The sequence below is a fragment of the Anguilla anguilla genome, chromosome 1 (genome assembly GCF_013347855.1).
Source record: "Anguilla anguilla isolate fAngAng1 chromosome 1, fAngAng1.pri, whole genome shotgun sequence".
In the NCBI taxonomy this organism is placed as follows: Eukaryota; Metazoa; Chordata; class Actinopteri; order Anguilliformes; family Anguillidae; genus Anguilla; species Anguilla anguilla.
Window position 1 is genome coordinate 18,825,944 of NC_049201.1, and position 25,835 is coordinate 18,851,778.

General features: G+C 42.9%; 2 protein-coding genes and 1 long non-coding RNA gene across 10 annotated transcripts; 1 reads left to right on the forward strand and 2 right to left on the reverse strand.

The window, feature by feature from the left end:
• Positions 1-961: 961 nt before the first annotated feature.
• arel1 (apoptosis resistant E3 ubiquitin protein ligase 1) lies at positions 962-22,946 on the reverse strand. Of its 8 annotated transcripts, none has more exons than XM_035381540.1 (22): positions 22,844-22,946; positions 18,702-19,024; positions 16,554-16,722; positions 15,167-15,387; positions 14,253-14,324; positions 13,705-13,931; positions 13,200-13,437; positions 11,951-12,336; positions 10,196-10,376; positions 9,666-9,910; positions 8,567-8,644; positions 8,102-8,243; positions 7,746-7,867; positions 7,436-7,511; positions 7,086-7,195; positions 5,737-5,916; positions 5,292-5,417; positions 4,949-5,078; positions 4,624-4,682; positions 4,417-4,506; positions 4,126-4,301; positions 962-3,943 (listed from the first exon to the last, which is right to left on the reverse strand). In XM_035381540.1, the coding sequence occupies exons 1-22, from the start codon at positions 22,870-22,872 to the stop codon at positions 3,841-3,843; spliced, it is 3,483 nt and encodes a 1,160-aa protein (XP_035237431.1). In that variant the 5' UTR covers positions 22,873-22,946; the 3' UTR covers positions 962-3,840. The 8 variants fall into 8 exon arrangements, with proteins under 8 accessions (XP_035237431.1, XP_035237448.1, XP_035237467.1 ...); XM_035381557.1 differs by lacking the exon at positions 22,844-22,946 and adding an exon at positions 20,700-20,761; XM_035381576.1 differs by lacking the exon at positions 22,844-22,946 and adding an exon at positions 20,722-20,740.
• On the reverse strand, positions 10,922-11,872 carry LOC118207745. The gene is made up of 2 exons (XR_004761447.1): positions 11,762-11,872; positions 10,922-11,473 (listed from the first exon to the last, which is right to left on the reverse strand). It is a non-coding gene; the product is annotated as an uncharacterized LOC118207745 (long non-coding RNA).
• fcf1 (FCF1 rRNA-processing protein) lies at positions 20,730-25,738 on the forward strand. The gene is made up of 8 exons (XM_035381694.1): positions 20,730-20,867; positions 21,108-21,175; positions 21,995-22,066; positions 22,476-22,624; positions 22,718-22,790; positions 23,317-23,404; positions 23,983-24,077; positions 25,398-25,738. The coding sequence occupies exons 1-8, from the start codon at positions 20,865-20,867 to the stop codon at positions 25,444-25,446; spliced, it is 597 nt and encodes a 198-aa protein (XP_035237585.1). The 5' UTR covers positions 20,730-20,864; the 3' UTR covers positions 25,447-25,738.
• Positions 25,739-25,835: the final 97 nt, after the last annotated feature.

The window sequence follows — 25,835 nt, forward strand, 5'->3', positions numbered from 1 at the left end:
ATGTCATTCCATTGACCCATACACAAGAACTGGATTGCTACAGTAAATATGCACTTAGTAAAAGCATGTAAAACGGAAGCCCTGCAAGTCATCATCTTCAAAGCAAATAAATAATGTCATCATAAATAAAGACAGGCAAGACAGTTTACAACTGAGTCATCCAAAACTGGCATGCCATGAACAACTGCCCTCACCAGCTTCCACTCAAAATACAATTAGCATTGATCAAAGTATTAGAGCAGTGGTAACTAACCGTGTTCCTAGAGATCTATCCTGTTGGTTTTCATTTCCTGATTGCTAATTAGCAGCTCAACAAGATCTCTAGCAAATGAAAACCCACAGGATCAGGGATTGTAACCACTGCTCTTGCTGTTGAATGAGTTGTGCTTTGTTAGGGTTGGAGTGAAAACCTATAGGATGGTATATCTCCTGGAATAGGGTTGGTTACTGTGTTAGAGGGAGAGTCATTCTGAAGGTGTCAATGATTCCCCTCCTTCTACCCCAAAGCAGAATGTCCAGGACAGACTAATTAGACAGCGCCCCCCTCCCCCCCCCCCTCAGCAGAGTGCAGCAATTACAATCTGATCCATGACTCCTGCTCACAGGCCAGACAGACTATCTCAGCAGCTGCTCCTCGTTCACTCTAAACTGCAACCAGGGGTGGTCAAGTTGAGCCAGGCTAATGGCAGGGGACCTTAGCGTGCCATTAGATCAGGGAGCAACAGGAGAGCACAGCACCACCTAGTGGAGTAATATTGCAGTGCTAGGACTCCTCTCAAGGATGGGCAGATAAATTGACGCAAGCATTTTCGGGTTTCAGCTTTTACCGTTTATTGAATTTAGCAATAAAAAAATCTGATCCTCTACATATGGATGTAGACAGCTTATTTGTAATCATTTATGATCCCCCCCCCCCCCCCCCCCCCCCCAAGTGATATATACACCATAACGGCCACTCAAGTCCATTGTTTACTTTCTTTTATTTGTCCCATAAAGAACAGGGGAGCTGCCTGGGTCCTCAGAACATTGTAACAGTGCAGTGAATCTGGACACTCATTGGAGATGGCCCAGCGCATCTCTCTAAACATCATAAAAAAAGAAAACCACACCTCCAAACCATAAGCAACTATTTCACAGTATTTACAGGACTTACAAACACTTTCCAAACCCACCCTCCCACTGACGATGGAGCTTTCCAAATCATGAAAACAGGCTCAAGCATGGAAAGAAGGACCTTTGTATGAAAGCCATAAAATAAAATAAATTAAAAAGAAAAAAAAATGAAACACAATTCAGCACTTTCACCTGAGCCGTAATACCATTCTCTTTCATGGACACAAATATCTCTAACTATCTTTACTCCAGATGTCACCGTTTATTGCTCATGCAAATGAAAATAAAAAATAAAAATTCTTACACAGTATAGACTCTTCACATGTGCTTCCTGCACAATGCGTATTCCTTCCATTGGTGAAAGTTTGTTATTTGTTTTTTTTTTTTTTTTTTTTTTTTTTAAACAAAGGAATGAGTGCTTTAAGTAAATGGGCATTTTCAGCATTCATAAACACTGGGACTACATTAGCCTCAATAGCCCTGAAGATAAATAAAATGTATAACTACACCCTATCTATTGTGTTTGGGAACACTGTTAACATAGGTTAATCCGTACCATGCTACACATATTCTTTACCTAGCGTACATTCAGTAGCCAGCAGCACAAATATTAACATCACCAACACTTAGCTCAGTATCTTAAATAATCCACCATATCTGAAAGCTTATGAAAAGTGCTTGCTGGCAGCACAAACCTGTGCATTGTATGTATTAAATCATAATATCATTGGCTCCGATTGGGTGCTTTGAACGTTTCTGAAATCACTATCCCCATGAGTAGGTGTAAGAGATGTACAGTTGCCTTCAAGAGTATTATCTAGATTAAAAGAAGGGTCTTGACGCGGCGATATAAGCTTAGTGTGTAGATCAAGAGAGACATTAACGATGGACTGCAGCTAGTTCTGCAGTCGGGCCACTACAGTTGCGGTCTGGGAATGCTACAGTACGCTCTCGCTGCAGAGAATAAGAGTGAAACGGGGTTAGCGCAAACCTCCGCTGCAATGCATTTGCACATATCGTCAAGTATACACATATCTTTAATGTTTAACCGTGAATACATTTATATACATACGCGCGTTAATGTTTCTGTCTTCTTAACAGAACTCATTTACTCTACATCTGGATATTCAGCACTGTCAACAGTCTACGGGGTAAAATGGCCACCGTTCCCTTTCATCTGAGGGACACCCCTACAGAGTTACGACCGCATGCGTCGATGGTCAGAGGTAAACAAGAAGCAAAAGCTTTCTACAAGCAAAATCGGCACCCTGAAGTCTTCACCATCAAGTATAAAACAACCCCGGCTACTTCACACTCAAGTCTTGGTCACTAAAATCACTCGAAGAGTCCACTCTTAGCATCTTGTCTCGAAGGCCCTTGGTTGAAGCCAGAAGTGCTATGTATATATATACCTTTGGATATAATACACAGAGATGAAGTCACTGAAACTCTCACCACTGAGACTGTTTGGATGTACAGGTAAAGTCCAGAGACTGAGGTAAACCCACACTTGGGGGGGTGAACTACCTGTAAGCCTGGGGCCTGAAACGAGACAAAGTGCTCTATATATACACAAGTATTTTAGCATTTACATTTCAAAATGCGCTTGTTTGCCAGTCAAAATGGAAAAAAAAAAAACTATATTACAACAATAACTTATTCCCAACCATTCAAATGTGCTTATCTCTGGGTACAGCAGGAGGCAGAGGATAAAATAAGGCAGGTTTGAAAGAAAACAACTTGAACACAAACAAAGGCTTCCTAGTCAACCTCAGCTTGCAATGGTAACATGGCATTGCGCTGCTTATGATGGCATTCCTTCATGATGCAAGTGCGCAATCCATCCGTTAATGCTGACCCTTTGCCATCAGTTTCCTTAAACTTAAAACTGTAGGGAAAAAGGTATTTGCACTGAAAAGCAATAGCTCTACCCTGCTTCATATTTTGTCAGTCAACCCGCAACCTTAATCGTTCCAACAAGAAAATGTTCACGTGTCAAACTAGATTTGCGACGTGAATAGGAAATTTCACATTATTTATGAAAAACTGATAAAAAAACTAAAAAGAAAAATCAAACCTAGTCTCATTTTCATTTTCCCCACTGCCTTCAGTCCCTTTTCCTTTAATATCAAATGAAAAGATGTAGACCTCAGTGTGTCACTCTTTAAATATTTACACGCTTTAATTAAATAAGAGCAATATATACACACATCCTTCCCTGATCAGTTAAGGCCAAAGTGCTATGGGAGTACAATATAGCCTGGTACACTGTATGGAGGCTGCTACTTGGTCTGAAACATAGCTCATAGGTTTGCTTTGTCAAGGCTATGCCAGAAGCTGAATATGGTGCATTTCAGAAATAAAAAAAAGCTCACTAGACCATCACTGCACCTTAAGGTCCCCCCCTCAAGCATAAAAACTAAGCTTCATTACATCTAGATTAAAAGTCCACTGTACCGTTTTTCACCAATTAGTTTTTTTTTCTTTTCCCAGTACAAAAAAAAAAAAATCACATATACACAGTGCCTGCATACACCTGGAATGCCAGTGTATTCAAAGACTTCCTGTACTTCTTCCCCTTGGTGTGGAGGATTCTGGGATGTCCTGGGTGAGCAGGCGGCGGGAACTCAAGTGCGGCCTGCGATGAGACCCCTTTGTGGCCGGCGTTCCCGTGCCGTTGGCCGTGCGACGCCTCCCTCCCCCCCAGGGCCCCTCCCTGGGGAGGGGTCACAGCATGCCGAAGCCCTCGCTCCCCTCGCTGATGGCCAGCTTCAGCATCTTGTGCAGCTCTTCATACGAGTCGTAGGTGGGGAGGCACAGCTGGTTGAAACTGGGAGGGGACACAAAATGTGGGCACATTAGGTGTGTGCGACATTGTCAGTTGTGTGCGGTGAGTGCAACGCTCACCATGCACGTGCGGTGGACGGTGTTCTGTGTGAGGTAGGTGTTACATCAGCAGACGTTTCCGGTGCGAGGCGCGCACGTGCGTGTGGCATCGGCAGTGTCACTCACCACGTGTGTGCGGTGGGCAGGGTGCTGTGGGTGGGCGCGGCGATGATCTGGAAGGAGGGGCAGAGCGTGTTGAATCCCCCTGGGGGCAGCTGGGAGGAGCCGGTGGTGAACTGCAGCAGGCGAGCCAGCTCCTCCTGGGTAAAGCTGGACACTACGGCCCAGAACCACTTCATCACCTGAGGAGAGAGAACCCCCTCACCCACCTCAGTCACCTCCAGCCCACAAAAACCATCCTGTATTTACTGCACCCCCTCAAGCTATACTGGACCACTAAAAGCAGCTGCAACCAACCTTCTCTCTGAAGTGCCAAGAGCCCCCAACAATCACTGCGTGGGCTTTGAAATCCTGCACATTGATATCCCCTGTGCCACACATCAGAAGCTGCAGGAACAAAGACATTATCACCAATCAATGACTGACAGGAACACACAATTATCGCATTGTCACATATAGTCATTCATAATTTGAACAATAATCAAAGAAAAATATTCACCGTACCTCCAGTTCATTCTCATCAAATATGGCCAGGAGGTTCTCTGGAACAAGTTCATTTAACCCTAAAATAGAATTAATGCTTAGCATTCTAGAAGTGAGGTAGGTAGTGAGGTAGCAGCCTAACATTCAATCAGCTTATTGCCCAGATGAAATGTACTTTGCTGTTAAATTCAACACAGGCAAAGACAGTGTGATGTTTAAATAAATAAGTACATAAATACATTTTAAATATGTCTTCTGTAATACATGCTTAAATTATCCATTTAAAGGGCAGTGTATATTACAGTTAAATTGACTGTGGACCGATAACCTGTCATTCACGTCTTACCCTTAAGAAAATGCTCCACCTCCTCTCGCACCTGATTAGCCAGTCTGTACTGAGCAAGAAGGTTGAGATAATGCATCTTATTCTCATTGGTCACTGAAATCTGTGCCCCTCCAGAGATCAGCTCCACTACCTGTGAGAGAGAGAGACGACCTCAGTATGCAAAAGCCAAGATAATGCATGCATGATCTTACATGCAAGCACGTAAACAAACACACACACACACACAAAGTGATCAGAAATATTGAAATTGATTACTGTCCAGTTGCTAAATTAACACATCCTGGAAATCACAGGGTTTAAGGCGTATGCACATAGAAGAAGTCTCTTCAAAACATTGCGTCACCTTCTCCAGCTGCCCAGACTTGCTGTACTTCTCCTCAGCGAACACCAGGTCCATTTCACTGACATCATTGTTTAGGATGAAGCAGACTTTCGTTTTGTAGAACTCCTGATCATCCGTCTCAAAGTACTACCACGGAAATAAAAATGAATCAAACGGCCGGACGTTAAAATAAACACAACATTTCATCCCGGTTAAAGAACACGGGTGACCTGATCATTTGGAGCAAAGCGAAGTGCTTCACGCCTTACATAAACAATGACCACCACCACGGCCTGGCTTCTGGCCCCAGAGAAAGTGCAGGTCCAATTACTTGGCCTTTCAGAAACGTACGTAACATTTAGAATTCCAAAGAGGTTGAAGCAATGGAGTAAATAGTGAAGACATGAGAGGTTCTGGATGGTTCTTCCCCCAGGCAGAGGGGGGACGGGTCCGCAGTCTGGCTCACCTTGTAGTTCATCCTGAGGCCGATTATCTGAGCCAGGAAGGAGCGCGTGAACCGGGCCCGGACCAGCTGCTTGTAGGCCCCGCCCAGCGCCGACTCGTAGAGGCACTTCCCCACCACCCTGCCCGCAAACTCGTACACCTTCAGCCTCAGGTGAGCCGGTCGCTCTGCATTCGGGTGCACCTGTGTCACGGAGAAGACCGATTAAGTCAATGTTTACAGAACCTGAAAAGGGGGAGTGTTAACACTCATGCTGTGTGTACCGACTGTGGCTGCGAACCAGCATTCTGGGAATTACTGAAAAATACAGGGCACACGCTGGACGGCCGCTTGTAAACAATACGGTTTGAAGTTTCCGAACACTGCGGTTTCTTCTCCTGGGAACCCACCAAAAGCAGAGGGTAAAATGAACACAAAATATTCCGCTGAACTTTTCAACCGAAAACACAATTGAATAAATGTGACAGCTGTAAACCAGATAATCGCTTGTTAGAGCTATGTATGTCAAAATAAATCACAACTGAAACACATTAAACAAAAAAATACAAATACTACGGATAAAAATACGAATAAAGTTTATTTATACAGTGCATTCATACAATGTGCTCAAAGTACTTTCCAAGGAAAATGACTCAGAGCAGCAGGCAATTAAAATGGCAGAATGAAAAACAGTTTTTAACTGTCTGTGGGGAATTATTACCGTCTATGTACGTTAAGCTAAAGAAGTGTTCTCCAATACCTAATGCAGCCAGCAGTAGTAAAAACAGTCTTGTGCTGCCTGGCCTGTTTCATTATAAGGGAACTCATTCAATTACAGCTTTCAGTGCCAGTGATAAAGGGACAGTTTTTGACATCATTTCAGTTTTAGTGTATGCCTTCGATTAGCCCTGGCAGTTCTTGCGTCTATCATTATATATTTTAGAATTTTAGATATTTACAGAAGTTTCTGGGTCAATTGAAAACATACACTGAAACTGAGGTAATGTCAAAAGCTCCATAAAGTGAACTATCCCTTTAAAAAATTTCTCTCTTGAGTATGTTCAAAACAGTTTATTTATTTACTTGGTACTACATAGTGGTGGCTTTTTAACCGAACTGGTGCACTCATTTGCTCAGCACATGAAAGGCCTCTGGATAGGTATATAACAGGATAAAATGTAGCGTGCAGTATCCACTTATACAGCTTGATGTTCACTGTGAAGCAATGTAGTTTAAGTACCTTAAGGGCACAATAGCAATGCCCCACCTGGAATTCAAACTTCTCATTTATAGTATAGTGACCAAACAATTATGTCACAAGTCTGCCATTCTTGTGGTTACTGAGGAAAGCACTGAGAAGATACTGTATTTACCAAGCCCTGGTTGTTGTCACTGAAGCGAGTGAAGAGCTGGTTGGACGTGTCAAACAAGGACTTGCAGGTGAGCTCAAACCACTCCCTGCGTGGTCCACCCCAGTCCAGAGCTGTAGGAAGACAAGCAGCGCAGAGAGAACTAAACGTATGGCACAAAACACTGTCAATCAACCGACCAAATCATTACTGAAAAGTAGATGGCTAACTCCTTAGTCCCACTTCCTGAAATTCCCTCCCAAGACCTTGTCGTTGACCACCTCAGAGGAAACGCAGACTCATTCACAGAGAGCATTTGTGTAAATGTGGTCACATGACCCTCACACGCACGTACAGCCCCACCATCTGCTCACCCTCCTCATCCTGGAACACCACCTCAAAGTTCTTGCTCCAGTCCGACACAGAGAAGTTTCTGGTGGCCTTCAGAGACTGTAGAGAAGAAGCAACCAATTCACTTGAAGACACAGGACACCTGTGAGACTTCTGGGTGGTTGTCAAGGAACTGAGATTAATGTTTCGACAGTCAGGGTGCTTTGTGCCCCAAACTGAATGTCTTAGGCTGCATTCAGTTTCTCAGGTTTGTTGGATGGGAATGACATTCAGTGGCTGTGTCCTGCTGATATCAGTGGGGTATGATGATCGGGGTGGGGGCGGGGCACTCACTGAGTCCAGGATGGTGTGACGGGTGATCTTCAGGCAGGTCTTGGTGCGGGGGCGCTTGGAGTGCATATGCCTGAGCTCTCGCTGGAAGAAGCTCACTTTGTCCTGAAAGGTTTCTGAACCTCCTGCGTGCAATCACACACAGACACACAATCACACACACTCAATCAGCAGCACTGAGGCGTGTACAGAGGCTTTCTGTAGTGCAGTCCGTAAGTATTTGTTGTTTTGGCTCTGTACTCCAGCACATTGGATTTGAAACAAAACCATGAATATAAACACAGCACTGTTTTCCTTCTCTTCAGATCCAATATTGTTTCAGAGGGAAGCAGTACTTTTGTGTTGCTGTGCAGGCTCACCAATGTTTTTGTGCAGGAAGCGGATGAAAGTGGCGGCCATGATGTTCCGGTCTTTGCAGCTCAGCTCCACCGGTGGCTGTATCCCATCATCCACCACTAACGTCAAGTATTTGTGAATGGGGTCTGGGCCATAGTATGTGAACTGTTGCAAAAAAAAACAAAAAAAAAAAACAACACAATGACACCCTACATAGCACTGATTGTACACATATGAGCACTGGCTAACAGTCATAATAGATGTATTTTGGAGAAATATATTTTTGTATTGTTATATGCCATTATCTTAGCACTGTCTTTCAGCGTATTGCATATTTATGACAATTCTACCTGAACCGTAGTGTATCAGTTTTACTGTTGTTCTTGTTTCTGCTGCGATGGATATTTAATATATTTGGCCAGGCCGTGTGTAAGTTTATCTGGACATGACAAAAAACATAAGTAAATGCGTAAAATGTTACGCAATACCTTTGTCCCTGGGCAGACTCTGAAGGTGAAAAGGCGCCACGGAATTATTTTCAGGTAAAACTCCTTCACTGAGAGTTGCTAAAAAATAATAAATAAATGGGGGTATAAGTTACAAAAGAAATAACAATATAAATTACATAGTCTCTCTGCCTTCAACAAAATGGAGACTGTAATGGAGACAAATCCTCAGCACGTATACCCTCCCACAGGGAGGCCTCTCTGAAGGGCTTCAGTCTCCTGTGGTTAACAGTAGGTTCACACTGGTAAATAAAACAATCAATACCAGCCCTATATCCATATATAGAAAACTGCTACCATCTGATTGAGCTCACTATTGTGGGTTACCCAGGAGGCCCTGATGTCTACCAAGATGCCATGTGCAAACACACAGACCGATCTCATAAAACTCAACACTCTGCAAAATGAAAGAGCACACCGGTGAAAGTCAGTTTTCAGAGCCAAAATGGCATCTTCACACTGCCTCCCTGCAGGTGCAATCACTGCAGTAAACAGCGGATGTACTTTAAGCTGCAGTTTTTGTCTACCACATTTAAAAAATAAACACACTGTCAGCTTAATGTTCTCTTCTTGTGCCATTCAAAGAAATGCAGTAGGAAGGAAGAATGACGTAGCTAAATCATATTTCAAGTTGTGCACATTTGTAAAATTCTACTTCACTCTGCACTTTGAGAAAAGCTGACGATACAAGAACCTGTTCCATTTCCACCAGTGAAACAAACTTGAGCATGTATATACTTGAGTATGTATAATCTTTAGCAGATGAAAGGAAACTGCACTGAAAATTTATCACAATTAGCAAGTTCTCTAGTTCTTCTTGTATTATGTGCAAGTTAAGGGCAGATTGGCACTGCTTTGCTGCTTTTGTCATCTGTGATAGCTGTGACCTTTCTCTACCCCTGGCATGTTCCCTGCCTACCCACACCTCAGGATTAGCAATTACATTTGTAAGTGAAAGGTTTAGGGAAAGTCACTCATGGTTCCAGGATAAGGATGGTGTGTATTTATTAAATTGTGCTAGACATGGCATGTTATGTATAGAACAGTGGAACACATTGGAGTCTACCCCACAGGGACCCACCTTTGGCGATATGTAACAGTAGACCTTTTTTGGCTTCTTGACCTTCTCTGGCTGGCCCTCCACAGGCGAGTCGCGCTCCTCCTCCTCGTCTGCTGTGGAGGGCCGCCTCTGGGGGGCCAGCAGAGAGGATGCCGGGAGCTGCCAGGAGGAGGTGCTGTAGTTCCCCGTGCTGTAGAGGTACGCTTCGAAGTAGATGCTGATGCCTGGGGTGGACACGTTCTTTTCCACGCAGTTCTTCTCGTTCTCTGGAGGGTCGGGAGACAAAGAAGGGCGTTCGTTCAGAAACTCGACGCCCGCGTGCTTTGAGGGGAGGGGGCGTCTCTACCGCCCAACCCACTGATGTCTGAGACTGAGTACACATTCGCAACAGCAACACTGAATCCGTACGCACTGTTACACACACAGGGCTCGATCCCATAACGGCCAATGAAGGGTTTCAGTTTAACAGCAGGATTTACAGTCTACATGGACATCTATTTGAAGGCAATATTTTTTGTTGTGTGTGGATTGGGACTCCTGAAGCCACTCACCGCTGAGCACGATGATGTCGAACTCGCCGTTGCTGAGGGGCTGGTTCTGGTAGGAGATGCAGGCGCGGAAGCAGCCCTTCTTCCTGAGGGTGAGGCGCAACAGCACCTGGCACTGCTGCTTGTTGGAGGACACCGCCTTGCTGTAGTACTCCTCCGCGCTCTCATCGTCCTGCGTGCCCAGCTGGGCGCACACACACACACACACACACAGACACACACACAGACACGCATGTGCACACACACATGTATGCGCACACACATACAAAAACACACAAGCACAGAAACACACAGACAAAAAGACACACACACACACACAGTGAGCTCTTCCCCCTCGCTGGCAGCGCTCACAACAGTGATAGCAATAAACCTCCAAAGGAGACCAAACATTTATTATTTTTTCACCTCCACCACAGGGAGGTAGGGTCTGTCTCTGAACAACACAACTGAAACGATTGTGAATGTTGTTAGGACGAAGCTGCTGCGATCACTGGCTTTAGGATGAGAAAGAAAGAATTCTGTTTTGGGGCTTCAAAGCTTGGCTTATCCAACAAACTTGTGTGTTATGTAATGCCTACGCGGGGGGTTCCAATTTAAATGGCCCTTTAGCTAGGCCCTTGGGAGAGTGGTAGTGTGGGAAAGGTATTCATTCTACAGCGTGCAGAGCTTCAGCCCCGTTAAAGAATAAGTCAATAAATAACTCGCCTTGTTATTTTTCATTTATTAAGAACTGGAATTTGACATTAACTCCATGCTCCTGAAAATAAGGAATTATAAAATGATCCCACAATATGGTTTGTTTGAATGTAGAGTAACTCCATACCAAGGCTGATTTATAAATGCTTTGTACAATAAACAGACCAAGCTTATTTTTCAAACCCATGGAGGTGATGAAAAAACACATCTGGCAAAATGTTCTCCGGAGATGCAAGCTTGATGTTTAGCAATAGCTAAATTACGAGGCTCCAGGCTCCTATTGAAGTCTGCTCAATAGGAGTAATAAAAAGCCATCTCTTCTCTATTCAGCATTCTGCTGTCCATCTGAACAGACTCTAACAGGGTAACCATTACGGGTGGGGGCGCTTACTTGAGTAAACAAGTACTTGCCAGCATATTTTTTAACATTTAGAAAAAAAAAAAAGTTAAGCATCTTTCAGAGATGACCGCCATAGTAACGGGTCAAAGGCGTGTATAGTCTATGTGTTGCGCAAATAAGTTTGTAATCGTTTCCAGAAAATTGTAAAATGTCCCACGCCTAGTGGCATGCACACTAGAGTTGACCTCATTGGTGAGTGAGGTGGAGTTACTGCTATGGTTGATTCTTACCGGGTGGACATACACGCTATAGTTGACCTCGTCGGTGAGTGAGGTGGAGTTACTGCTGGGGTTGATTCTTACCGGGTGGACGTGCACGCTATAGTTGACCTCATTGGTGAGTGAGGTGGAGTTACTGCTGGGGTTGATTCTTACCGGGTGGACGTGCACGCTATAGTTGACCTCGTCGGTGAGTGAGGAGGAGTTACTGCTGTGGTTGATTCTTACCGGGTGGACGTGCACGCTAGAGTTGACCTCATTGGTGAGTGAACTGGAGTTACTGCTGTGGTTGATTCTTACCGGGTGGACGTGCACGCTATAGTTGACCTCGTCGGTGAGTGAGATGGAGTTTCTGCTGGGGTTGATTCTTACCGGGTGGACGTGCACGCTATAGTTGACCTCGTCGGTGAGTGAGGTGGAGTTACTGCTGGGGTTGACTCTTACCGGGTGGACATTCACGCTATAGTTGACCTCGTCGGTGAGTGAGGTGGAGTTACTGGTGGGGTTGATTCTTACCGGGTGGACGTGCATGCTATAGTTGACCTCGTCGGTGAGTGAGGTGGAGTTACTGCTGGGGTTGATTCTTACCGGGTGGACATTCACGCTATAGTTGACCTCGTCGGTGAGTGAGGTGGAGTTACTGCTGGGGTTGATTCTTACCGGGTGGACGTTCACGCTATAGTTGACCTCGTCGGTGAGTGAGGTGGAGTTACTGGTGGGGTTGCCGTACTCATCGCGAGGTTCAATCTGCAGGGTGTGCTGTTGCCCGTAGGTCAGCACCAGGGTGGAGAAGTGGTAGGCGATTTTTGTCTTTGACGGAACAACCGTTCCTGAAAAGGACAGGGGTAAAGACAAAGCTTGTATTGTAACTTGTGAACTTCTTGAAGATTTAGAAAGGTAACATTTAACAAGGTCGCTCATGGGCCATGTGCTACTACTTTAACCACATTAGATTCTGCCTTCAGAACACTTCTTTAATTGTCCTTTTCATTCAAGTCTTTGCCAAGTTCCTGGAAACTTAAATACAGCACAAATACATGAAAGCCATGCTGATGGTGCAAGATGTCCCAGGGTCTTCTGGTTTGAGTAAAGGCAAGACCTGATCAATGCCTCACACAAGCAGACACAAAGCACAAAACCATTTAATTCTCTTCTTTACACTGCAGAACCATTTGACCTTTCCCAGAGAATGTGACATTAGCTCTAAAACTAGTTGAGAAAAGGGGACTAGTCTTCAGCACCATCAGAGTAATGAATTTAGCTGTAAGAAAAGGGAAAACTCCCCCTAGAGATAGACACAATTTATATCACCCTACTGTGGACTGTTGATCCCTTCAAACCAAACCACATGACCTAACTGCCTTTATTCCTGCAAAGGACATGCAAGGGCAAATAGCATCCAATAAACTCAGCAGGAAATAAGAGTGAGTGAAGCAGGGGCTGCATGCACATTAAAGCAGAACATGGCAGTCTTACAACAGCAGAATAAAAACAGACAGAAAGGCTCTCTCGTGCAAGGGTAACAAGCACATAAAATTGTCAAGACACAAGCAGCAGTGTTGAGAGCAGAGCTCTCAATAGGGGGCTGATATAGCAGCAGTGGTAATTATTTATCACATAAAATGTGGCAAACAGTCGCGTGACATTCTCGCTGAGAGAACAGACTGGATGGAAAACGCGCGGCGGTAAGTACCTGGCTGGAATATCTTGTAGTAGGGGCTGTAGGCCACGTTGAGGCCGCCCAGCTTGACGGCGACCTCGTAGCGGCCAGCCTTGCGGACGGTGAAGGCCACTTTGACCACGTTGGACTCGGGCTCCTGCAGGACCTCCTGGGTGACGGGGATGTCCAGGGCCAGCTCGATGTGCGTGATGTTGACCCGTAGCCCCACCGGCCGGTGCGCGGGGAACGGCTGACCATTTTTATAGAAGAGCTGGCAGGACAGGCACAACTACGTTAACACTTCTTCCTTCTAACCAAAGTTCACTTAGTTTCCTGTGACTCATATGCTGTGGGCATGTTGATATTTCTGATCAAGTCCAAAGTCTTTCACAACAGCACACTGCAAATTAGCTTCAAGCTCTGCCTACATGTTGCAATCCTGCCTTTTACATCATGACCCCCCTCCCCAAGAGACAAGCCTGGTGCATTTTCAGTAAAGGGCCATTATGAAAAGGGCAGAGACGTTGGAGGGCCGTACTTGAACCCTGAAGCTCATGGTCTGGCCCACTTCCTGTGGGTCCTTCCAGTCCCAGGACACCTTGCAGGAGCGCGGGTCCAGGTAGTTGCCCCGCACATAGTCGTAGATGCTGCGGTCACCCCGCCGCCCGCGGTCCTCATTCTGAAGGAAGCTAACCACTCGAGCAGCGAGCTCGCACAGGAACTTGATGGTAAAGACGAACGCTATGATGGAAACAGTAATTCCACCTAAGGAGCAGAGAGAAGCCATCAGACTACATTCATTAGCAACCGACGACAAAAAATATACCAAGGAAAACAAACTCCGTGCTGAGAAACAAGTCTCTTTATAGTTTAAAGCCAACAGGGTTGTTATGCTATTCATTAACAGTGCTGCAATGACTGCAACTTCTCTGAAGCGAACATAGCAGACGCTAGGCGGAGTAGCCAATGGGTTGCGTGTGTGTCGGTAGTGCAAACAAATGGTTTTCACGCGATTTACTGCCCTGTGTCCAAGGTGGACAGGACAGCCTTTCGGTGCTGACTCACTCGGCGGCGCAACCGACTCACCAATCACGTAAAACATGAGGTCCCTTATCAGGAAGCACAGCGCCACAGTACAGCCGAATATCAGAGCTCCCGCTGCCAGGCAAACAGAGAACTGTGAGACGGCCCCGTCTCCTTTCGATCAAACACCACAAGCTTTTGAGTGACGAAAGAAGCCAAAGTACACATTCAAGGAAAGGACGACAGATAATTCTGAACAGTTTACTTCCTCCACACCCAGACCGTACTGTGCGTCTATTTCTGCTTCGATTACGTTAGCAGCACATTTAGCCTCCGCAAGGGTGTACAAATGTGTATGCTAGCCACACCCCCACTGGGCTTCCTAATACACATTTAGCACACTTTCAACGAAGGCTGTATGCTACTGTGAAACAATGGCATGGTTGGTGTGTACACACACTAGTTAAACAAGACCACAGTATCATTACTTTTTTCAATGAGAGTTACACAACTGCAAGCAAATATCCCAGATGTTGTCTTAGTGATACAAATTATACTGACAGACATAAGCACACTCAGGAATGCAATCGATTCCCACACTGATCAATGCATTAAAGAAAATATATTAATGGAACACTTAGCTTACAACATAAGGACAGAAATCAAGTAGCAGGATAACATACATTATTCAGATGGATGCATTTGTTGGACACACATTCTTGACACAATAAAAGGCTAGAAGGAAGTTTCAATTGGCAATTCATTACTTCCCTTTAATGTTATAAATATATCAGTGGTTTCCAAATAATTCTGCTCAGCACACTTACACAGAATTAGACAGAAAGCTTTGTTGCTCCAAGTTAGCTAGTCATTAGCAAGTCAACATGACTAGTGTGCATTTTGCACGTGGCTATTTGCAAGCCAGAACACATGCCACCAGTTTGACCAACCACACATATCTTTCTATTAGAACTCACCAATTGACCACTTCTCATTCAGGCGCCTCTCCGCCAGGCTGTGCACCAGCTGGATTTCGTATTCCTGGTCACGGCTCCCCCTAGAGGCCTGGAGGACCTTTATGCCAGTGGACAGTTTGATGTAATCCTCGTAATAGTACCCCCAGGCAGCCAGAGAGAGCTGCAGCTGACTATCAAATTTGGCTAAATCATCAAGGTTTGTACAGCCCAGGGTCTTCAGTCTTCAATCAACAACCAAAATAAAGACAAAACAAACAGTCAAAAAGCAGACAAACACTTTCACAAATGAGAAAATACTGCAACAACCGCCCGTGGTAGACTCAATAAATCTAAAGGTAAACAAACACAAGAGCAGAATGGCCTCTTCTTGGCCCCGTGGTTACAGTTTGCTTCTTGTCAACACAGGCACACAGTCTGTCAAACCAGAGGCCTTTCACAGCGTGGATGTCCAGCGCATTGGGGCTGAATTTACCAAGGTTTCCCTGCCAGAACGCAATCACGCCACACTTTACAGCTCCCGGGGCAGGAGGTTAATATCGCCCGCAATTAAAATTAGTGGAGCTGCTAGGAAATCATAATCCCTTCATACAAGCGAGGTGACTCAGCTCTCATAGAAGCCAAACACTGACACGAAGGACATATTAAAGTCATTCAAGGAAGGCGTCTCACTGTGCTGACGTCGGGGGGCTGCATTTTTGTTCCAGTGGAAATTTGCCTGAGTGTTCTTGCGCCGCAGTTTAAAAAAGGCCGAGATGGTGTCCTTACAACGCCGTCTGAACTTGATGCTTCGGTTTAACATCTTGCATAATCATTAATGTGTTAATCTATATACCTGGCACAGAAACAGAGCCCTTCCTCCGTACAGCACAGAATAAATTACATCATACTCTACGTTTTGCTGTTTCTTGTGTGACCTTGGCACTGAAGATATTCTGTTACCGTTTGGGCAGCCATTGCTGCGCAACATAACTCATTGGCTAAGGAAGTCAGCTGCTGTAAGAGCTTTTGAAAGCTGCAGTAGACTATTGTGGTGTCACAGGGAAATCTGCTGAGTGCATGCGCAGCAGCTCTCAAAGAACAATCTCTGCAGCAACGATCCTTTACAGGACTGCAGCCGTCAGAGCTCAAAGTCACCCAGCTCATTCAGCCATGTACGGGGAGGTGCTGCCCCCTGGTGGAAAACATAAAATACTGCAATATCACACTACTATAAGTTTAGAATACTAGAAACCATCAAACTGAATACAAACTATTATGAATTGAACCTTCCTCTTTAAAAATACATATTGATATTATTACTCTGACAGACATTTAATGAGATAGCGCTCTCCTGCGGGGGCAGTTCCTGCTGGATTTGACCTTGGCGCGGAGGGCACGAGGCGCTTACGTGTGGTAGTAGTGCTCCAAGCTCTGCGAGCAGAGCCACTCTTGGAAGGCGAAGTCTCGCAGCAGCTGGATGTGGGCCTCGGCGACGTCCCGCCAGCGCCTGCGCTCCTTCACCACCTCCTTCAGCCGGGTCAGAACACTGAGGCTCAGCTCCTCCAGGGTCTGCACATCTGGAGACGCACAGCAGTTCAGTCAGACTGGGGCTACCGCAATAACACCCACCGCACCGCAGTAACACTCGTCACCTGAGGTACAACGTCCTACAGCAACATTCACATACCTGCAATTTTACAGTAACACTCGTCACCTAACGTCCTACAGCAACATCCACATACCTACAATTTTACAGTAACACTCGTCACCTAACGTCCTACAGCAACATCCACATACCTACAATTTTACAGTAACACTCGTCACCTGAGGTATTACAGTATAGCATTCATCATAAACCATTACCAACCACACAACAGTAGCATTCGTTGCCTACCTCAATACAGTAACATTTTTCACCTATTATACTACTGAAACACTTACCATACTACAGTAATATTCATCACCTACTAAACTGCAGTAACAATTATCATACAGCAGCAACATTCATTATCCGCCATGCTACAGTAAAAAATAGCACTAAATACACCAATAGTAAGACTTACAGCCTACCATACTATGGCAAACCTCTGACTGCCAGTCATACTGCAATGTTCTGGCTATATCTACCCTAAATGTTACATTAACAGTCTCACCACCCAACATATTGCAGTTACACCACTCTCAAGCCCCCATTCTACATTTTAGCCTGCATGCTGAAATCACAACACAGCTGAAAAACATGTAGGCTACAGCAGGGTAAGGTCTTTGAGCAATGATACAAGCTCAAGCCCTTTATAAGCTACAAGAAAATGTGAAGCCAGTGAAGAATCAATCAAAAATGATGACCACAAAAAAACAATTGCCACCCAAACCAACAAAAAAGACCTTGAAAAAGTTTTGAAATAAAAAAAGATGACGGAGGCTCAAAAATACATGCTGAGCAGCAGCAGATGAGGTATTTATAGAGCAGGGGCAAGAGTATGTTGGTCTAGTCAATCTGTCTGTAAGCACAAAAAGTAAAATTACAAAGACATGGTAAGCAAAAAAACAGCTGAAGACATTGCAGGTCCCGCACTTAGGATATATGCTTTACAACAGTTTAGGGCAAAATCAGGTGCTTATATAGAGTCTGAGGGCAGTACATAGGGTAGTATGATTTCCCAACTTTTAATCTGTAATGTGAAAGTCTTGACTCGCTCAATTCTGCAGTACTCAATTCTGTCACATTCACTTTCTTACAATTTTCAAGATATTTATATTCTTATTTATATTTACTAGGATTAACATTTACTGACAACCACAGTGCAATGCACTTATCACCTGTGATACACCAACCATAATAATACACCGAGACCCTCACCAGCTAGGCTGGGGACAGTACAGTAGAGCAGGACACAGCTTTTCCAAGCAAACTTAAATCCCACAGGTCTTACAAGTCACTCATTGTCAAACCCTTAGCTGCTAAACACATGGCTAGTTCTTCCACACAACAAAAGCTAATCAGCCAAGATGCCCCATGTGACATGCATGGACCAAACAGAGGTGAGCACATTGTTAACAGGTTAAGCACAGCAACTCAATTCCTGGTCATCACCAGCTGATCCACTTAGGTAATAAGGGGTTTAAACAAAACAAACACCAAAGGACACAGTGCATCTCCACTGAAATCTGTCTTATGACTGGGGATCCTTAAGTCATTATTGACATTCTGTGTACGTTATCATTCTGTGTACACACCATCTACTGGACGACCACAAAGATTCATGCATGTTACAATTATTTTGTGGCTGTTCAGTGTTTTTACAGTCAGTGTTTCCATGCCAACAGTTATATCAAAAATACTCAGACTAAGACGTTCTAGCCATTTAAATTTTCTAGATTTTCCCAGATTTGTTGTTCTTCATTGGCATAAACCTGCTTTGTCACAATAGCGTAACAATAAGACTGAAATGGCCATCGCAATCTGCGCTGCACAGGGCCTAAGGTCGCATGCACACCGTTTTCACACACCTTCCTGAATGATTAGGGGGTGTTAGAAAGGACCCTCCAGACTCACCTTCAAATAAGTGCTTGTATTCGGAAAGGCTGTGCCCTTGCAGCCATTCCTCTATCTGACTCTCCTTCCCTTTCTTCCAGCGCACTTCCCAGAAGAGGATCCACGCGACCGAGCAGAAGGCGAAGGTCAGCAAGAAGCGTCGGTCCATCAGACCATCTTCAGCCTGGGCTTGGACTTCTCTCCGTTCGCAGAAAGGTGCTTCATGCGGCCTGGCCCCCGGGCCCCACTGCGTACGCTGCTGTGGAGTGGTGAGTGGCTCGCTTCCTTCCCAAATCAAAGACAGATCACTACTCCCAAAGTGCTTCAAGGTACCTACAAGCAAACTGTAACAGATCCCATTGGTGATTTGCACACATTTTAAAAGTCTAATTGGTATTTGGATACTGTGCAACAGGCTGCAAATCAATTTAAGTGCTATGCTCTTGCAGGAGTAAAGATGTCACTCGAAGTGCAGCCTTGCACTATGGCCAAGGAGGGCATTAATATTTATGAGCTGTACACTGGAAGAGTGTTGGGTGATGAGATGGATATGCAATCTAGAAGAATTAAATATACATCACTCTGACTCCCCATAAACGGGGCTTAAGAGGGTTCACTGAAAATGATACAAGATACATCCATTTGAAATAAGATTTTTTTTTTCCCCTTTCCATCTATTTCCAGGCACTCGAACATCAATATGCACTGCACGCGACTAATGGTGTTAATCAGACGCTAAAATGAGCGGCTCTTTAATTAGACAACAGCAAGGGTACTTGTCCATTACGTTTAGCGATTCTTTGACAGTAAAGCAGTGATAGCGCGAATTGACTCCAAAATTGTGAATGGAATACTCTTGTTTAGCTACGTAGCAACTGCAACCCGTTTCTACGATACTGATTTGTATTTTTAAAACCGATTTGTATTTTAAACTGCAAACATTTTAAATCACAATCATTGTGATACCTGTCACAACTAACTGCAGTAATTTGCATATGACCCCTTCCAAAAACACAGCCAGTTCGGATATCGTAATTGACGGACTCATAAATTGACACGGGAGGCTTGTTTAGGCTAAAATTCATTCAATTACGCCTCTGCCATGCCAGGCCAAGTTAGCCTCTTTTTATTTTTGCACCAACACAAAACTGGATAACCATACAGCTACTTTAGCTAGTGGTTTGGTTAAATATTTAACGGAATTAGCCAAGTATAAATTGTTAGCAATCGGGAGGAACAACACGCAGCCTTCTCCCACATGTCAATGTTATACAAACAGCGCCACGAGATTATGAAATGTATACAGGCTTCTTTTAGTTATGTTATTTATAGATAGCAATTTCCTTCCTTGCAAACCAACACTGGTCGCAGGTTTAAGTCACTTTCATCTTGGCTACTATAATGCACTACAGAACTATTTCTATAGCAAGCCAGCTGAACAAATGAATGACTAACCATAGCAATCTTCAACTAATTATCGACATGACGTCGAGAGTGTAGCTGCCGTTGCTGCAAGATAGCTAGCTATCGTTAGCTAAGTTCGCCTGCTTTCGATAGCTACTTGGAGACAGAATGAGCTAGCTACTAACCTTAGATAAATATCGCCGGGAACCAACAACACTTCAACGACAGTTACCGTCTAAAAAGAAAATGTTTATGGCACTTCTTTTGGCGTAGTAAATTCATCTAACGAATGAGCTAACGGCTGATAATGCATTTTTACACAAAGCTAACAGCATTATGATGTCTTTACTACCAGCCATGTAGACTAGCTAGCTTGCTGTCAGTTTTCAGTTTCGCTGGTTAGCTAGCTAGCACTAGGTAGCAAGCTGGTTGTAACGTCTAGGTAAAATGAAATAATACTTTATAATTACCTGACAACAGTAGATATGAATGTACGATTAATGTTACAGAGTTGTATATTTGATTGCAGTCCCTGATTAACCTCCAATGTTAGTCATTCGTGCAAACAGCAAATAAAAATTATTCATGAATTCTATCGTAACATCCTGCTCTTACCTTGAGAGTATTTGGTATTTACCTTTTGACGACCGGAAGACACACGCTTACGTAAAACGGCCACGCCAACTGTGGCAGGGCTCGTAGTGTCGACCATTGATGACGTTTAGACAATAAGTCAAGCGTCTAAACTCCGCACGAGGGTAGGACTGGCTCAACAACAAAATGGTAACCAGCTATATGGATTAGATAACAAAATAACTTAAACGTAATGCTAATAGGGAGTTTGTGTATAAAATGTTGTTTCTTCATTATAAACGGACAAACGTCAAGTTATGTCTTTGTATAGCGGCATGTCTAACCAGCTACCTAGCTACTAGCTTACTAATGCTATAATTGCAGCTAACGTTAATTGTTTTGTATGATCAGCTTAATAAAATCGAAAAATGTTTGTTTCCTGTCTCAAAGGGCAAGCCAAAGGCAAAAAAGAAGTATGCTGCGATGAAAAAGATGATTAGCTTGAAAGACCAGAGAATGTAAGTACATTTTTGTGTAAGTTTTATCCTGGGCGTTTGGAATTCTTGTGGCTTTGGCAAATAGAATTGCACTTCAATGGTGACAATATGGAATCCTATCTGAATAGGAATGGTCACTGATAAATCATCAGTAATGTGTTTAAAGAACTCAACTGTGTGTCCCTTTTTTTGCATTCCTAAACCAGGGTTGTTGAGGGCATTGCCTATTGATTTGGCCCTGCTGCAATGTTTCAGTTTCATTTTTTTTGCACATAAAACTTAGCTAATGTTTTCTGGGGAATTTGTAAAAAAAAAAAAAAAAGTCATGGCTGGGTAGAAAGGCTAGTAGGCTACTTTATCTGGAGAAACAGAGGTCAACATTTGCTAGGTGACCCAGCTACCTTTTCCATTACCATTCAGAGTAGTCCCTGCATGCCTGTCAAGCTATGCTATTTGACTGAATAAAAGCTAATGTTTCCCATATTTTGTAAAGACACATTATTTAATCATGGAATATAGGGACTCTAGCTTGACTTTTTCTGTAGCTACAAAAGTAAGCAATGCCAAAGGAAAATTAATCAGTATAAATTATTTGTTGTGCATGCAGTGTACTCTATCTAACCAAGTTAATGACCAGTATTAACTAAGCTGAAGTTGGTGTGTTTCCTAGTTTACAGGTGTGCTTGTTGAAATCAATCCAATTTTTGATGTATTTATATTTTCATGTTTAAAAATTTTGTAGTATGGAGGATGAAGGATTTTAACAAGATGTGCCATTGCAATATATCATAATAATGAAAAAAATCTTACTTCAATGCATGTATTTTGCTTGTTTTCAAGAAAACAACAAGATCGCGCCAAAGCAAAAGAGAGAAAAAAAAGAGACCCATCAGCGATAAAGGAAAAGGAAGTGTGAGTACATAGTATTTGGGGTTTACACATGGGTACATTTCTGCAGTGCTTCAGTTGTGGCATTGCAGTGCCAGTGTGGTGTCAGGTTTGATTGCCTGGTGGAGCACTGCCATTGTATCATTGAGTCAGGTAAATATCTGAAATATTTTCATTCCAGATAACACCATATACTCTGAAAATATTTATAATTTCTGACTTCATTGTTATATTAAGTACTTGAAAAGAAATGGCCTGATTCACATTGACTTAACTATGATTTTAGAAAGATAGTCTGTGATTTCTTAATATTGTTAAATACGTATTTGAATTTGTAATGCTGCTTTGTATTTTTATGGCCTGAATCCGCAATGACAGGAAAGGTAATTTGTGCTGCTGAATTTTAAAAAAAATACTTTCTCTCCATTTCTAGGACAAAGTACCCATCATGTCTCTTCTTCCAATACAACACACAGCTGGGTCCCCCCTACCACATCCTCGTCGACACAAATTTCATTAACTTCTCAATCAAGGCCAAACTGGACATAGTGCAGTCTATGATGGACTGTCTGTATGCGAAATGTAAGTAATCCAAAGAGACTCACTAAAATATCATCTAATATACAGTGCTTAAATGTAATGTCTAACTTTCGCTTTTCCTCTTGGTCTGTTAAGGTATCCCCTGTATCACAGACTGTGTAATGGCTGAGATAGAAAAACTGGGGATGAAATTTCGAGTCGCTTTAAGGTACTGAAAGAATACAAATTTGTAAACATACAAATTGGAGATTACGTGCTTACTTTTTGTGTTGATATTCAGCAATATTCATTTCCGTTCCTTGAGAACTTCAGTGCTGTTTTCAGGCTGTAGGTCAGGGCTGCCCAATTCTGTTCCTGGGAATCTGCCGTCCTGTATGTTTTCACTCCAACCCTAAGAAAGCACACCGCGTTCGACAGCTTGAGATCTTGTTGAGCTGCTAATTAGTACAATCAGTTGTGCCTGATAAGGTTTTAATGAAAACCTTCAGGACGATGGAGCCCCTGGAACAGGGTTAGGCAGTCCTGCTGTAGGTCAATACCAGTCAATGTCCACTGAGGCACTAATATGCATTGTTACCATATCTCTGAAATGTAGGTGATATTTAAAAAACTAAAATACAATGATTCTGATTTTGGCCATATTATGTTAAATGGGCAAGTATAGGTCTAAATTGATTACCATACACTCGCTACTTCAGTCACCATAAATTGCGACTGCCTGTCACTTTCTGCAGGATAGCCAAGGATCCTCGATTTGAGCGCCTGCCTTGCACACACAAGGGAACATATGCTGATGACTGTTTAGTCCAAAGGGTCACACAGGTAAAATTGTGCTTGTTTCATTTGATGGTTGTGCAGTCATTATTAAATGTATGGTTTTTTTGTGATCGTGATCTATTGTTATTGAGGAAAGGGTTGTGTAGTATAACAGGATAGGAGCGGGTCTTGTAACCTCAAGGTCACAGGTTCAATTCCCATATAGGACACTGCCGTTGTACCCTCGAGGTACTGCATTGCTTCTGTACATATCCAGCTGTATAAATAGATACAATGTAAATGCTATATAAAAAGTTGTGTAAGTTGCTCTGGATAAGAATGTCTGCTAAATGCCTGTAATGTAATGGGTTGCCTTATACATGATCATTTTCAAAATGCTGATCGTAACAGTTTACAAAAATAGTCGCATCTAAAGGGTATGGCCGTGTTTTTTGTCAAATGTTCAATTAATTGGGGCAAATGCACAGAGGGAAACGTATACGAGACATTACTGGAAATTCTGTATTAGTCATCAGACACTGCCTGATGCCAGAAAGTACCCATGGGACCCATCAGTCTGGCATCATTTTGCCAGAAAGCACTGCATTATGCTGGGCACATTCTTAGTACTTTGTCTTTGACAGCACAAGTGCTACATTGTGGCCACGGTGGACAGAGATCTGAAGAGAAGGATCCGGAAAATTCCAGGGGTGCCAATCATGTACATCTCCAACCACAGGTCAGAATTTACTGGGAAAGGAGGATGCTGGTGCTTTTTGCAAGTGATCACTGGCATGTAGTGTTTTTTTTTCCTTCCAAAAACCTCCTTGAGGGTACATCATTACATTTGTATAATTACATTTTTTCCACTAGCACATAGCACGCTAGCTAGGACAAGAGGCCAGATGTCATATAGATAATGAGAGTAATGTGTTCATTTGCTAAGTACTTTATTTTTATCCATTCAGGTTACCCCAAAGCACAGTTTAGGGAGCTTGGGACTAAACAGTTACCTATATAGCCAGCCAGGTTGGAAGCTTGAAGGGTTATAGAGTTATGTGTCAATAACATTCAAAACAGGCAGATGCCTTTTGCAACAAAAATATTGCCATCTGTTAAAATACACTTCCATACAATGAATAAGACTATTTGAATACATGGAGGTGCTCCAGATATATTTTCTGATGTATTATTTACCAAATTACTGAATGCTGAAAATGTCATCGGAACAGTCTTCCATTGACACACAAACTAATCGGGATTAGTTATTCAATTCTTAGGCATATGGTCCCCATATATGGAAAACCGTAAAAGGTTAGCTCAAAGAAGCTAACTGTGAGAGCCAGACTGGTTAACGGTCTTAGTAAAGTATGGCTCAGTCACTTGAACACACTATGCTTCAATGCATGCTTATAGCAATCAAACCTGACTGACTGACATTGGTGGAACAGCAGGCACACATAAACACTTGCCCTGCGCACTAAGTAGCTGAAACCATTTGGAATTCTGTCTTCTCTTAACCCCTCGTACCCATCCCATTTTCTGTGACAGGTACTACCACAGACTTGTGAGATCATTCAAGGATTTCCCCATCCCTGTTACTACTAAGATGCTCAATACTTAACTAATAACAAATGTATTACTGATTTAGCTTAGTGGCTAAAAAGGAAGAGACTGGCATAATCAACAGCTCAGTCACATTCTAGGTTAGTTGGTAGATTGCTGCATTTTATCCATTATGTAAATTTTTACATCACTAAGTAATTTTAAAAAAACTGTAAATCTGCTACAAAAAAAAATTTAAGAATGGTTTAATTTTAACAAGAAAATACAAAATGCAAGTAATTTACTGCAATGTTCAACCATGCTGAAATTATATAGAATATGATATAATTTCGTTAAAGCAAGCTAATGTTGAAATATGACTGAATATGTATGAAAATATAGCTGCAGAATATTACAGTTTGGATGGGTTCCAAGTGTATATTTTATTGGTGTTCACCTTTTTTGTTACCATGTGAAGTAGTTTTTTAATTTTAATTTATTTTGTCATTCACAGGTATAATATTGAAAGAATGCCAGATGACTACGGTGCTCCAAGATTCTAAATGTATTTGAATGGAATTAATGGACGTGGAATTAATGGAAAGATTGCCTTTTTGCTCATTCCTGTGAAAGAACAGTGGATATTTAAAATTCAGCTTCTATCTTTTTGGACCACGGAAGGGGGGACATTGTTTCAACCCTGTTAGCTTTTCATGCTTTAAGCCTTAGTAGGTAATCAAGATGAGCCAGCAGTTTTTTGTTTTGGCTGTGTTTAGGGGGAAAAAAATAAAATTAAAATCACTCTTTTTCCCTGATATTAATGCAATGCAATAAATTGTGATTGATTGAATAAGACACGTTTTTGATTCTTATGTATTTGCTTTTATTCCAATCCTAAAGTTACATTTTGTTTAAGGTGATGTGAAATGTTTTCATTCAGTTAAAATCCAAT

Coding starts and splice junctions, on each gene's coding strand:
- fcf1 (XM_035381694.1), top strand. Junction 22,067..22,475: donor GCGATAAAGGAAAAGGAAGT/GTGAGTACATAG, acceptor CTCCATTTCTAG/GACAAAGTACCCATCATGTC. Junction 24,078..25,397: donor ATGTACATCTCCAACCACAG/GTCAGAATTTAC, acceptor TGTCATTCACAG/GTATAATATTGAAAGAATGC.
- arel1 (XM_035381540.1), bottom strand. CDS start 22,872: ATGAATATTGCTGAATATCAACACAAAAA. Junction 9,911..10,195: donor CGACATCATCGTGCTCAGCG/GTGAGTGGCTTC, acceptor CCGACCCTCCAG/AGAACGAGAAGAACTGCGTG. Junction 4,507..4,623: donor TTGATGAGAATGAACTGGAG/GTACGGTGAATA, acceptor TTGTTCCTGCAG/CTTCTGATGTGTGGCACAGG.